We start from the raw sequence: 13571 nt of genomic DNA on the forward strand, positions 1-13571 counted from the left end.
ATAAAAATGAACACAAAGAATATGCTATACATCCTATACACCGAATGAAAGCCCTGAATGTGTACTTTTATGAGGAAAACAGTACACATTGATCCCATCTACAGTTTGTCAGTAATTGGTTATTGAATGCAGCTTGCGCCCACCAAATGTGTGCGTTTAAAAAAAAAAGCGCAAAAAAGAAATGTGTCCGTAAAAACAAATGTGTCCGTAAAACAAATGTGTGTGTAAAAAAACACACATTTTGAAACAGAAAATAATGTTTTGACATTGCACAGATGTTTATCTTTGTTCCCCAGTGGCCTTTTCCACTACCCAATCGAAATGCTCCATAAGTCTGCCTTAAGTTGCCATGCATGTTTGTCTGGGGCTGTGCTTTATAAGTTATACCAGTCAATGGCGAATTGACTAATTCGTTATTTTAGTATCCTATATCAAATAAAAGAGAAATACATAAGGTAATAGTGTTATAGTGTAATTAGGGTAATAGTGTAATTGGTGTAATTAGTGGTGTTACGAAGGCTTTCACTTAAAGCTCCATATATGGGGATAACCTATAGTCCCATATATGGAGACAACGGCGATATCCAGCGCTGACATCATATTAATGTAGAAAGGATGGATATACACAGTGGTGACGTCATCGTGACACTAGACTTGCACATCATGAAACTGCTTTTTTTTCGAACCTCAGATACCAAACAACGCTCACGGTATCTCCAATGGTCTCGAATATCCAGTGTACAGGACCCAAGCAAGACACAAGATACAGAACATAGGGCTGAAGATCGAAGACTGAAGATTGAAGACTCAAGTATCAAGATACAGAACATAGATCGCAAGAAGTCAAAGTCATACGATTTGTCACACACGTTACCGCAGTGAAATTTGTTCACCGCATTTGACCCATCTCTTGGAGCGGTGAGCCGCAGCCAAGGAGCGGTGAGCTGCAGCCGTGCCGCGCTCTGGAATCATTTGATTAGTAGATTTGACCCCCCCAATCCAACCCTTTGATGCTGAGTGCCAAGCAGGGAGGCATTGGGTCCCATTTTTACAGTCTTTGGTATGACCCGGGCCGGGGATCGAACCCCCGACCTCCCAGTTTCAGGGCGGACACTGTAACCACAAGGCCACTGTCTGGTGGTTCAGTCTGACAGAAGACTGAAGACTTAGAAGTTTAAGTTCTAATCGGACACCACTGAGGAGACCCTAAATCTAACCTTTGAATAACAGCCCTTATCGATCCTATTTAACACGGTCCTTCGAAAAGCCGGATCTATAGGGTTTACCACAGTAGCAGGATGTTTAACGTGTTACGGAAGGGGCGGAGTGCAACAGTCCAGAAGAAGAGGGTCAGCAAACCAACAGCTCAGCGTCCCTCGGGACGTTCTGGTTCAGAATTACTTGAACCCTCCATTTCACCACGGCAGGACGGCCCTGGTGATGTCCAGCCTCCACTGAGACGCTCTGGTGCAGAGTCACTCGAACCTTCTACTAGAATGCGGAGCCGTTCACGAGGACAAATCCGACATGCAGGTAATCGCTATTCTAGACAACACCGTGACCGTCCCAATAGAGGATCACACGATACGCCTGGACAGCAGCATCGCCACCCCTCCTCTCTTAGACGTCGATCCCATTGCTCGGTTCACGCCTCCCCGGAGCGCCAACTTGAGCACTCCGGGAGACGATTACATTACGGAAGAAGTGTTCACTCCCCGTCACATGGTCATCGATACTCCAGGCGCAGATCTCACTCACCGGTGTACCCCCATTCTAGACGAGGACAAACTGAAGTCACCAGAGATAACCGGAACCAACGTCTGCATCGATCCTCTGTCATATTCGGCGGTCAGGAGCAGATCTTTCGGGGGCCGGTACCCGTCATTCCCATTCTCGCGTCTGCAGAACCCAGGGAATTCTCCGAGCTGAAAAGGGCATTGGAAGATACGCTCCCTCGTAATGTCACTGAACTATTTAAATTTCGGATATTGTCAGACCATCTTCAGTTGGAAGAAGCCTGTCTGTTGGCTGAAGCATATGCCAATTCACCTCACCCATTCACGGCTACCATGAAAGCCCTGGATGAGCGTTTCGGACAGTCTCACAAGGTGGTTCTTCAGCGAACTGATGAGTTGACGCATGGACCCAGCATCAGGAGTGGAGAACGCAATGCATTTCGGACCTTTGCTCTAAGAATACGGGCCTTGGTGAGTCATCTAGAGCAGATGGGGAGAGAAGGAGAGGCAGAATTGCATTGTGGATCTCACGTCACACAAGTCCTGAGAAGATTGACCCCCGAACTGGGAACTGCTTTCGGGAAATTTATATATCCTAAAGGAATCGGCGTAGCAACTCTCCTGAACCTAGCCGAATGGTTAGAATACGAGGTCAAGGTGCAGGCTGAAGATAGGCCGCAATTTGGTACACAAAGGGAGCAAAAAAGTAGCCCATCACTGGGACACCCACGCAGGGCAGAGCAGTCATATCAGAGACCTGCAGCCGTATCACTTGGAGCTGTCAACCAATCTCAGACTCATCTTCGGAATAAGGTGGTTCTTCAGCGAACTGATGAGTTGACGCATGGACCCAGCATCAGGAGTGGAGAACGCAATGCATTTCGGACCTTTGCTCTAAGAATACGGGCCTTGGTGGGTTATCTAGAGCAGATGGGGAGAGAAGGAGAGGCAGAATTGCATTGTGGATCTCACGTCACACAAGTCCTGAGAAGATTGACCCCCGAACTGGGAACTGCTTTCAGGAAATGTATATATCCTAAAGGAATCGGCGTAGCAACTCTCCTGAACCTAGCCGAATGGTTAGAATACGAGGCCAAGGTGCAGGCTGAAGATAGGCCGCAGGGAGCAAAGAAGTAGCCCAACACGGGGTCGCCCACGCAGGGCAGAGCAGTCATATCAGAGACCTGCAGCCGTGTCACTTGGATCTGTCAACCAATCTCAGACTCGTCTTCAGAATCTACCAGAAAACAAGGGATTCTACTGTCCGCATTGCGACAACGACCGTCACACTCTTACCCGCTGTGATAACTTTTAAGCGACTGCCTGCTGCCCTAAAGCGTGATTGGATTGTGGATGGAAACCGGTGCTTTCGTTGTGGACGGAATCATAATATCCGGAAGTGTGACCTAAGAACTACATGCCCAGGATGCAGTTCTGTCCATCTACGTGTTTCAATATTCATTATAACAGTGAGATTTCTTTTTTTCAAAGGTATGCCAGTGAATCAACGAATAGTGACTACAAAAGATTACTTTACATTGCTAGCTTACATTGCGATTGTTTTAATTTATACGATATATGATCCAAAAAGCGTTCATATTTTGCGGTAGAGACGGATGAGGAGCAGAAATGAAGCGCCAGTATATCAATCCGTTCAAAACCACGGAGAGCGCACTGGATTCGGAGAGACGAGTCATTCTTTCCGCTAAAATATATAATATCAGAACAGGTCAACTCCATATATGGAGATCTAAGGGTGGCAGGCGGTGGCAGTGTCTTGAGTGTACAGGGTTTGATGAGGGCCCATTAGGGCCGGGCCTTAATTTCCAGGCCTGTTGAATGGACAGGTATCAGTCAAAAGGGAGACATCAAAGAGGAAGGACGGGTGGGGAAGGGTCAACATATTGAATGTCAGAACAAGTAGGCTCCATATATGGAGATCGAAGGGTTTGAGGTCAGATGTAGATTTGCTCATCGGCTCCATATATGCAGATAGCTGATGATCTTGTCTTCTCCATGTATGACTATCCAGGGTTTGATGATGTCAGTGTCATGATCTTCATATATGGAGATGGCCATATATGGCGCATCAACCATATATGTTGGTGTGACGTGTCACGAGGCATAATGGTCTGACAGCCATATATGGTGGCATGACTGACGGACGGACATGTTTTGCAGGTTTTCATAGTAATCTACTAATCTGTGACCTACAGTCGCAATTACCCATATTACAGTATTACCCTTATTACACTATGACCCTTATTACACTATAACACTATAACACTATTGCACTTATTACACATTTACACTATTACACTAATTACACTATTTCAGTATTATACTAAGTACATTATTACACTAATTACACTATTACAATAATTACACTATTACACTAAGTACACTATTACCCTATTACCCTGATTACACTATTGCATTAAGTACACTATTATAGTATTACCATAATTAGACTATTACACTATAACCCTAATTACACTAATACACTAAGTACACTATTACCCTAATTGCACTAAGTACACTATTACACTAATTTCACTATTACAATGTTACCATGATTACACTAATTTCACTATTGCACTATTACCATAATTACACTATTACACAAATTACACTATTACCCAAATTACACTATTGCACTATAACACTATTGCACTAATTACACTATTCTACACTATTAACCTAATTACACTATTAAACAAATTTCACTATTACACTAATTAACTAATCACACTATTACACTAATTACACTATTACCCTAATTACACTATAACACCATTACACTAATTACCTTATGTATTTAATATAGGATACTAAAATAATGAATTAGTCAATTTGCCATTGACTGGTATAACCCCAGACAAACATGTCAACCTCAGTTGCCAGGCAGACTTATGGAGCTTTTTGTTTGGGTAGTGGAAAAGGCCTCATGTGATTGGCTCTGATCCGTCACAAGTTTTTTTGCAGTAATATCAAACAAAAAAAAAGTTGTGCACACATTTCTTTTTTACGCACACATTTCTTTTTTACGCACACATTTCTTTTTTACGAATACAAAAATAATATTGGCATGAATATGACCCCATAAGTGCCACAATTATTTTTCCCCCCAGTCTATGAGGTGACAGTACTTCATTAAACACCCTGGAGTCGTTTTTATGTGCAATGGTGTATTAACTTTGTATTTAGGGTTTCATCCTGGAGGCTGAACCCTTGACAGTCAAACCATAGAGTATTAAAAGGATAGAGACTAAACTAGCACGAAGCTCCGCCCCCTCCGCTATTCATGTCAGTGGAAGTTGCTCATTGGCGTTTTGAAGCACCCGGAAGGCTGTCGGAAGTACCGTCTATTTCGCTGATTCAGCATTTCACTTCCGCATTTGGACACCAAATTTTGGTGTCCAAATGCGGAAGTGCACCCAGAGTGCACCTGGGCTTTACATTGGGCGCTCGGTTGCACGGGGTTTCCTTGTCAAGAATCCACGGGTCCGCCTGCAGTCCTTCCTCTTACCACTAGGGCCCAGCGCTTCAACATTGGAGTGCATAGCTGGCCCCTTGAGTCAAACGGGCCGATGAAAAAAAAACAGTATTATAGTGACATCACACTATCAGCCCCTCCCCTAACCCGTCCCCCTTTATCATACAACTACAGCTGTGGATCACCACCCATCACCACCCACCAGGCATACTTAATGAACTGGTGGGCGTGTCCACATAAAAACAACATTTGAACAAATACTGTACAGTACACTTACCTCCTTATATAACAATAGAAAGACCTGATGATCATGTTTTAGGGTGGGAAAAAAAAATCACGGCACTCCATCTTTAATCTCCTTCCTCCAGCTCCGGTGTTTTACTCCTTCTTTAATCTCCTCCTTCCTCCAGCTCCGGTGTTTTACTTCGGCGAGGTGGAGTACAGGGTGGACGAGAGCGACGGACACGTGGAGGTGAAGGTGTGGCGAACGGGAACCGACTTGTCCAAGACGGCCACCGTCACCGTGCGCTCCCGCAAGACCGAGCCCGTCTCCGCCGAGGGTAAAAAGCTTCTTACAGGGATATCTCCTGAGAAAAATACGAGAAATCCCGTACTTGGCATAGAAAGATTTAGAGGACTCTAGGATGAAGGTCAATTATATAATGATCATTCTGTTTCCAGATATAAACTATTCCTTTTATCCCTGAAACTCACTCCAGCTTTTTGGAGTGAAATAGTACTATCTATCTAGATAAATGCACCCTGTCTCTGTACGTCTGTCAGTATGCGTACAGTATGTATGTACGTGAGTACGGCTGTAATGCACGTAACTCGAGAACCGTTCACCCCACCGACTTCAAATTCGACACGCGCGTTCCACACGGCCACAGGGAGTGCAGTGCCCGCTGTCGAGTCGGTCGGACGCACGGTTATCCAGAGCCGCCACAAAAGGCCTCTGCCCGGGCTCTGGACAGGGGCAACCTGCCCATGCTCCCTATATGGTAACTGGCGTTCAAGGTTTAAAAACTAAACTAAAGAAAGAAAACGTATGTTTTATTTTTCATCAAGTATTCAACTAGTACCAACGACGTCGATGAGTGGTTTTACTAGTCGACTCTAGTTGCTAAAAGCCCTATGTACTGTATTTACATTTAAATGGGAATAATGAAAAATCTGTCTGTCTGTCTGTCTCTCTCTCTCTCTCTCTCTCTCTCTCTCTCTCTCTCTCTCTCTCTCTCTCCCCCCCCCCCCCCCACACACACACACACACACAGCTGGTGTGGACTACGTGGGCATCAGCAGTAACCTGGACTTCGCCCCCGGGGTCAGCATGCAGACGTTCAGGGTGACGGTGCTGGACGACCTGGGCCGCCCCGAGCTGGAGGGCACCGAGGCCTTCGAGCTGGTGCTGCGCATGCCGGTGAACGGCATTCTGGGGGAGCCGGGCAAAGCCACGGTTCTCATCAACGACTCCGTGTCCGACTGTGAGTCTTAACCCGTTCTGACCTGAGATCAGATTCTAAAAAAATGTCTTCTACATACATCCTGACGGTTTTCTGAAAAAGCTATATGTTTCTACGTCAGTCGCTCTTCGATTTTTCAAAAAATAGCAGACCTACAAGCTCGTAGCGCGCCACTCGGTGGCGCGCTATGAGCTTGTAGATCTGCTGTTTTTTCAATAGCTAAAGCATGACATGATGCTAACGCCAAAAGGGGTTCCCGCTCCAAAATGGGTTAAGAGCTGACGTCTCACCCTGCAGGCCTTGTCTTTCGCTTCAGTCCATTTTGAGCGTCATGTTTGGGCTAAAGCACAAGTTTTGGTCCACGGGAAGAAAAATGTTTTAAAATGTTCTATGAAATGTAGTGTGGTGGGGGATGTTTTAAAATTATATATTGACTGTTAAGGGTTTGATATACTGTAAAATGTTAATTAATTGCATTTTTATGGCGCTTTTCCAAGTGCTGAAAGCGCTTTACAAACGGTTCATTCATTCATACATTGGGAGGTGAAGCGGCAGACAGTTGACGCCAGCTCACACCGACCGACTCATTGGAGGCAATGTAGGGTTCAGTGTCTTATTGCCCAAGGACACTTCCACATGTGGACAGGAGGAGCCGGGATTCGAACCGCCGACCTGCTCTACTTCCTGAGCCACAGCCGAAAATAGTCAATATAGCTTACCTCGCATCGTAACTCGTAACTCCAAAACGTTAATTTTTCAGGAAATGAAAAATATACATTTTTCAAAAACCTAAAAAAAAAATGGAGTTACAAGGTTTCCTCCCAACAGCAACGATGATGTGCGGAGGTGGGGTAGGGTCGGCGGTTGGAGAAATTGTAGAGATCTCTTTCTGTACAGACTGCAGTGCAGAATGAATGAATGAATGGTCTGATTCAATTTCAGAGACGGGAGTCGTATAAGCAATAGCCTCTTTTTGTACTTAATTTTGTAAGCAATCGGTTTCCTTTTATGTCATTTCTGCCTCACTGAGTCTCGGGGCTTTTGTTTGCTTTTAAAAAAAAAAATGCCGTTCAGTGTAAATTGCATTAGGTATAGCTCTGATTGTGCTATGGATGAATGTTCCTCCGACCATATAGATGTGACGGACGCACACACAGGCTGTCTGATCTGTGTGGTTTCCCATCTTTCTAAGGGGAGTGAAGAGGTTGCACACTGGAGAGCTCTCGAAAGAGAAAAACGAAAACTTAATAATGTGGCTCCTCTCATTTTGAGATGTTGTTATTGGATCTCCCACAGCGCTGCTCAACACCTGGTCCGCGGAAACCCACCACGGGGTCCTAGACCCTTATAAGGGATGGAACCACATCCCTTATAAGGCTCACGTATGCAGCCCCCCCCCCTCGTGAAGTCCTCTGAGTTGTTAGGCAGAGCTTCCAGTTAAAGCAAAGTTTTTTTTCCACAACTACATTTCTCTGTGAGAGTATTTCTTTTGCACACTGGCATGAGCTGAATAATATAAAGTGCAGGGACAGGTTGGATACAAAAACAGAAAAATACCTGTCCAACACTATTAGAAGATTAGACATTCTGTGCAAAACCTCATCTTAGCTCATATCCCCAGTACCTACTAGCCTTATCAAACCAAACCACAACGGTGGCTCACGCACATTTTTAAAATGCTTCAGCAACAGTCTGTGCAACAGAGGCGCCGGAAGGGCAGTTCAGTTACAGCTGAACTCAGTACATAACATCTATGTACAAACAGCAGCGTTTGTACTACACACTAACTGTCACAGTCACAGACTTTTGTCATTTATTGTACAGTCTAGGTCTTGTATTTCTATGTTTTGTTCCCTGGTCTAGTTTTCTTGGTTCTGTGTTTGTTTGCTCCAGCTGTGTCTCATTTTGTAATCAACCCTCATGTGTATATCAGTCTTGTTCCCCGGTCAGTCCTTGTTGAGTCATTGTATCCTGTCACCTGTATCCTGTCTGTTTTAAGTTGTTCACGTTCACCTGTCCTCTGAATTAAATCACCAATTCATGGTTTTGAACACTATACATGCCTGGCTGTCCTGCGTTTGGGTCCTTATACCTCACCTACACCGTGACAACTAACACTGTTCCCTGCTATCCGTTCGTTGACCCGTTGTGCAGTGCCAAAGGTGCAGTTCCGCGAGGCGGCGTACAGCGGCGAGGAGGGCTCCGGCGCCATCCTGGCCACGGTGTTCCGCAGCGGGGACGTCCGGCACAGGTCCACGGTGCGCTGCTACACCCGCCAGGGCTCGGCGCAGGTGGCCACGGACTTCGTCGAGCGGCCCAACACCGACGCCTCCGTCGTCACCTTCCTGCCAGGTATGTATACCAGCCAGAGAGAGAGAGAGAGGGCTTTATACTTCATTTAACCAATTCTGACCTGAGATCAGATTCATACGAGGTTTCCACTGGACACACACTGGTCTAATTAACCCATTCTGACCTGAGATCAGATTCTAAAAATGTCAGTTGTTCTTTGATTTTTTTTAAAATAGCAGATCTACAGATCTCAGGCACATTTTTACGATTAAAAAATAAATAGCAGACCTATACAAGCTCGTAGCGCGGCACTCGGTGCCGCGCTACGAGCTTGTATAGCCAATAGCCAAAGCATAACATAATGCTTTAAAACACCCAAAGGGGTTCCCGCCCCAAAATGGGTTAAAACCAACCAAATAAAACCACCATTTCCGTTCGCGCACCACAAGGCAAAGTCTGGGAACCCCTGCTCATTTCAACAAGGTAATTCAATGTTCTTTACACAGAATATCAAGCAAAGGAAACGCAATTATACAATGACATTACGACGCATGAAACAAAAATAACACATACGGGTTAACTACAGTGCCGAAGACAAAGACAAGAAAAGAGGGAAAAGAACAGTAACTCAATCAAAGGCAAGCGGCGTAATAATGATAATAATTATGATGATAACGCTGCTTCTCTCCTGAGAAAAGCCTTGAGGGTGATGTTTTCTTTTTTCTTAAAAAAAAAAAATATTTTTTCTTTTATTTCTTTTTATGGTTTTGGGGCTGTTTCTATACACACTTAATTAAATAAACTCTTTCTTCTGGGAATTGGATTTTGTCATCACACGTCGTTCTAGCGAAACCAACAGCTCCATTTAAATATGGAATAAGGCAATTTGTCAGTACAACAACCACAGCAAAGCGCTTCTGTTTTTAGGCAGTAATTCACAAGAGGTTGTGCTCATGGCAATAGATATGTGCCACTAGAGTACTGTGGTCTTAGTTAGATAAACAAAACAAACAAACAGTAATAATAATAATAATAGTGAATTTAGTCCCCTTCAGTTGCTGTGGGGTATTTACACAATGTGTCGCTGTTGGGAAGAAACCTGTACCACTTGACCCATTTAGACCTGACGTCGAAAATAAATGAATGAATTAAGTATTTTAAAGATTTGAGTTAAAAACGTTATCTGAGTTAAAAACTCGTAGCGTGGCACTCAGTGCCACGCTATGAGCTTGTAGATCGGCTATTTTTCAATAGCTAAATAATGGGTTGACTATTCGCGTTTTCCCCCCCCCGTAAATGAACACGTAATCGATCATATTACAGTGCCAAAATCATCAAAAGTAGCAGATCCGCAAGCGACATGATTTGAGCCTGAAAAGTAATCCATCCATCTTCATCCGCTTATCCGGAATCGGATCGCAGGGTAACAGTTCCACCTGACATTTCCAGACTTCCCTCTCTTCTCGAGCGACATCGGCAACTTCCTCGTGGGGGATCCTGGATAATAAACAGTTTGAGACATACGAGGTTTCCACCCGACAGAGACGATTAGCTTATACGTCGTATTTGTTCTCTGCATTTACCCATCCGAACTATTAGGAGCAGTGGCTGCTTTTCGTTACATTTAAGTACCCTAACTATTAGGAGCAGTGGCTGCTTTTAATACATTTAAGTACCCTAACTATTAGGAGCAGTGGCTGCTTTTGATACATTTAAGTACCCTAACTATTAGGAGCAGTGGCTGCTTTTAATACATTTAAGTACCCTAACTATTAGGAGCAGTGGCTGCTTTTAATACATTTAAGTACACTAACTATTAGGAGCAGTGGCTGCTTTTGGTTACATTTAAGTACCCTAACTATTAGGAGCAGTGGCTGCTTTTAATACATTTAAGTACCCTAACTATTAGGAGCAGTGGCTGCATTTGATACATTTAAGTACCCTAACTATTAGGAGCAGTGGCTGCTTTTAAAACATTTAAGTACCCTAACTATTAGGAGCAGTGGCTGCTTTTAAAACATTTAAGTACCCTAACTATTAGGAGCAGTGGCTGCTTTTGATACATTTAAGTACCCTAACTATTAGGAGCAGTGGCTGCTTTTAATACATTTAAGTACCCTAACTATTAGGAGCAGTGGCTGCTTTTGATACAATTAAGTACCCTAACTATTAGGAGCAGTGGCTGCTTTTAATACATTTAAGTACCCTAACTATTAGGAGCAGTGGCTGCTTTTAATACATTTAAGTACCCTAACTATTAGGAGCAGTGGCTGCTTTTGATACATTTAAGTACCCTAACTATTAGCAGCAGTGGCTGCTTTTGATACATTTAAGTACCCTAACTATTAGGAGCAGTGGCTGCTTTTAAAACATTTGAGCATCCTCGTATGTCAATCCAAACCTTGATTTCATTGTTGATGAGTTGAACAAGGTTCTTGTAAACAAACAAAGTGTAATGCTTTGGGTCGTCCACGTCACAGTTAACAGTTTTTGTATTGAGTTGTGCTTGAAATGTATATACAGTAAGATGATGCAAACTGTTAATACATACTTCAATCAATCGAAATACTTCGATCAATGCTGAGTGCCAAGCAGCGAGGCATTGGGTCCCTTGTCTTTGGTATGATCCCCCCCCCCCCCCCCTCCCCCCCGGACCTCTCAATCTCAGGGTGGACACTCGTATCATGGCCGCAGGGTCTTCGTCAGGTCTGACCTGATGAATTCTTCATCTGGTACCGCTTCTCTAATGAGTCGATCCTTCTGTGGAAAAGCCCACTATGCCAACGGGTTAAATCCGTTGGCCTCCAAAACTCCGTTTCCTCATTACTTGAGATGTTTTCTTGAAGCCGCGGGACGGCGTGTGCAGGACATTATAATGATTAGACCACAGTTTCATTATTAAAATGTATGGCCATAGAAAGAAAGTGAGGAAGGATAATGTGAGGCCGTTGCTAGGCTACAGGGCAAGGTGAGCACGGTTGGGACTAGTGCCATTATACGGAGAAATTAGCAGTCATTAGATTGCCTCTGGGCCACTCGCACAACGCAAGGTAATAGTTATTACTATAATATTAATATTAATATAATATTGTAGGGCAGTGGTTCCCAAACTTTGTCATGTCAAGGACCCCCAAATTGACACTAATCGACCTGTGCAACCCTTTTGAAATGATATGCCAGGGTCCATTTGGTCTGCGGACTGGTCTGCGGACTGACCTTCTATATGCATGAGGAGTCCAAGCTGCTTCTTTTCACCTGACATAGCGTGTGGAAGTAACAGATTATTCCGACCTGTTCCTTTCCCCTCCATCAGGCGCCAGGGGGAGATAGTTTAGAGACCAGGATTACTGCATGTTTTTTGTGAGGGTACCTACCCTAAGGGACACGGGGAGAACATGTGAGGGTACCTACCCTAGGGGACACGGGGAGAACATGCAAACTCCACAAATAAAGGCCCTTTCGCCAACCCCCGCCTCGGGTATGGGCACTGATGATGACGCGGAGGAGAGAACACGCCCCCAGCGCCTTGCACAGCGTCCCCGAATCAAACCCAGGACCTTCTAGCTGTGACTGTGAGGCGACAGCACTACCGACTGTGCCACCGTGCCCCTTATATTGCCCATTTATTCCAAATGTAATCAATTATTATATAATAATGATATATCAAAATCTAGTTAGTTATTAAAGCCCTTAAATAAAATGCAGTGGTGTAAATAAAAGTGCAATATTTGCCCTCTGGGGAGTAGAAGGTATCGTGAAGTAAAGCAAAAAGGTTATCTGACTGAAGATAACCATGCATGTCTGTCCATGCTTTCAAGATAGCATGTTCATACTTAAATAGTTTTCATTTAGTTTTAGTCACATTTTAGTCACCTGGAATGTTTTGGTTGCTAGTCTAGTTTTAGTTGACTAAATATCATACATATATCTACATGCTCGTAGATCTGCTATTTTCAGCATGCAACAAAGTGTACAATGACCTATACTGCGGATCTCTTGTCCACTAGTCCCTAACATTTTAAGTCTAGTTTGTATTTGTTGACGAAATTGTCAATGTATTTAGTCAAAGTTTTATTCACCATAGCTTAGTTTTCATTTAGTTTCTATTTAGTTTTCGTCAGTGAAAAAAGGTAGTCGACGAACATTTTTCGTCATAGTATTTAGTCGACACAAAATCAACACTGCCGAGCACTGCACAGTTTTTTTGCACTGATTGTTTTTACACTTTTTTAATTAATTATTTTCATTTTGTAGCACGTTGAGATTTGTTTCAAATGTAATAGTGCAATAGAAAAAAGAGGAGTTTGCATGTTCTCCCCGTGTCCCTTAGGGTAGGTATACCCTCACAAAAAACATGCAGTAATCCTGGTCACTAAACTGCCTCCCCCTGGCCAGCCGGGGCGCCTGATGGAGGGGAAAGGAACTGGTTGGAATAACGTGTTCCTTCCACGCGCTATACGTCCAACCAGGGAAACTCCCCCCTGTCAGGTGTAAAAGGAGCAACTTGGACACTCGGGCATGAAGGAAGCATGAGTTCAAGTCCGTTGCTCTCCCCATGTCTCCCATATATGGGGACTAGGTTGG

General features: G+C 44.1%; 2 protein-coding genes across 2 annotated transcripts in view; one reads left to right on the top strand and one right to left on the bottom strand.

Annotated features, from left to right (window-relative positions):
• LOC308327279 (uncharacterized protein) overlaps positions 1-13571 on the bottom strand; it is a 551554-nt gene that overhangs the window by 135518 nt on the left and 402465 nt on the right. The window lies entirely within an intron of this gene.
• Positions 1-13571, top strand: part of LOC308327501 (FRAS1-related extracellular matrix protein 2-like) — a gene marked incomplete at its 3' end in the record, with an annotated part of 149269 nt that overhangs the window by 93002 nt on the left and 42696 nt on the right. The window contains exons 9-11 of the mRNA XM_080781023.1: positions 5643-5792; positions 6507-6716; positions 8850-9047. Of these exons, the coding sequence (XP_080637149.1) occupies positions 5643-5792; positions 6507-6716; positions 8850-9047 (558 nt within the window). The remainder of the gene's footprint in view (positions 1-5642; positions 5793-6506; positions 6717-8849; positions 9048-13571) is intronic.

This window comes from Protomyctophum bolini (genome assembly GCF_963924005.1).
Source record: "Protomyctophum bolini genome assembly, chromosome: 13".
Lineage (NCBI taxonomy): Eukaryota > Metazoa > Chordata > Actinopteri > Myctophiformes > Myctophidae > Protomyctophum > Protomyctophum bolini.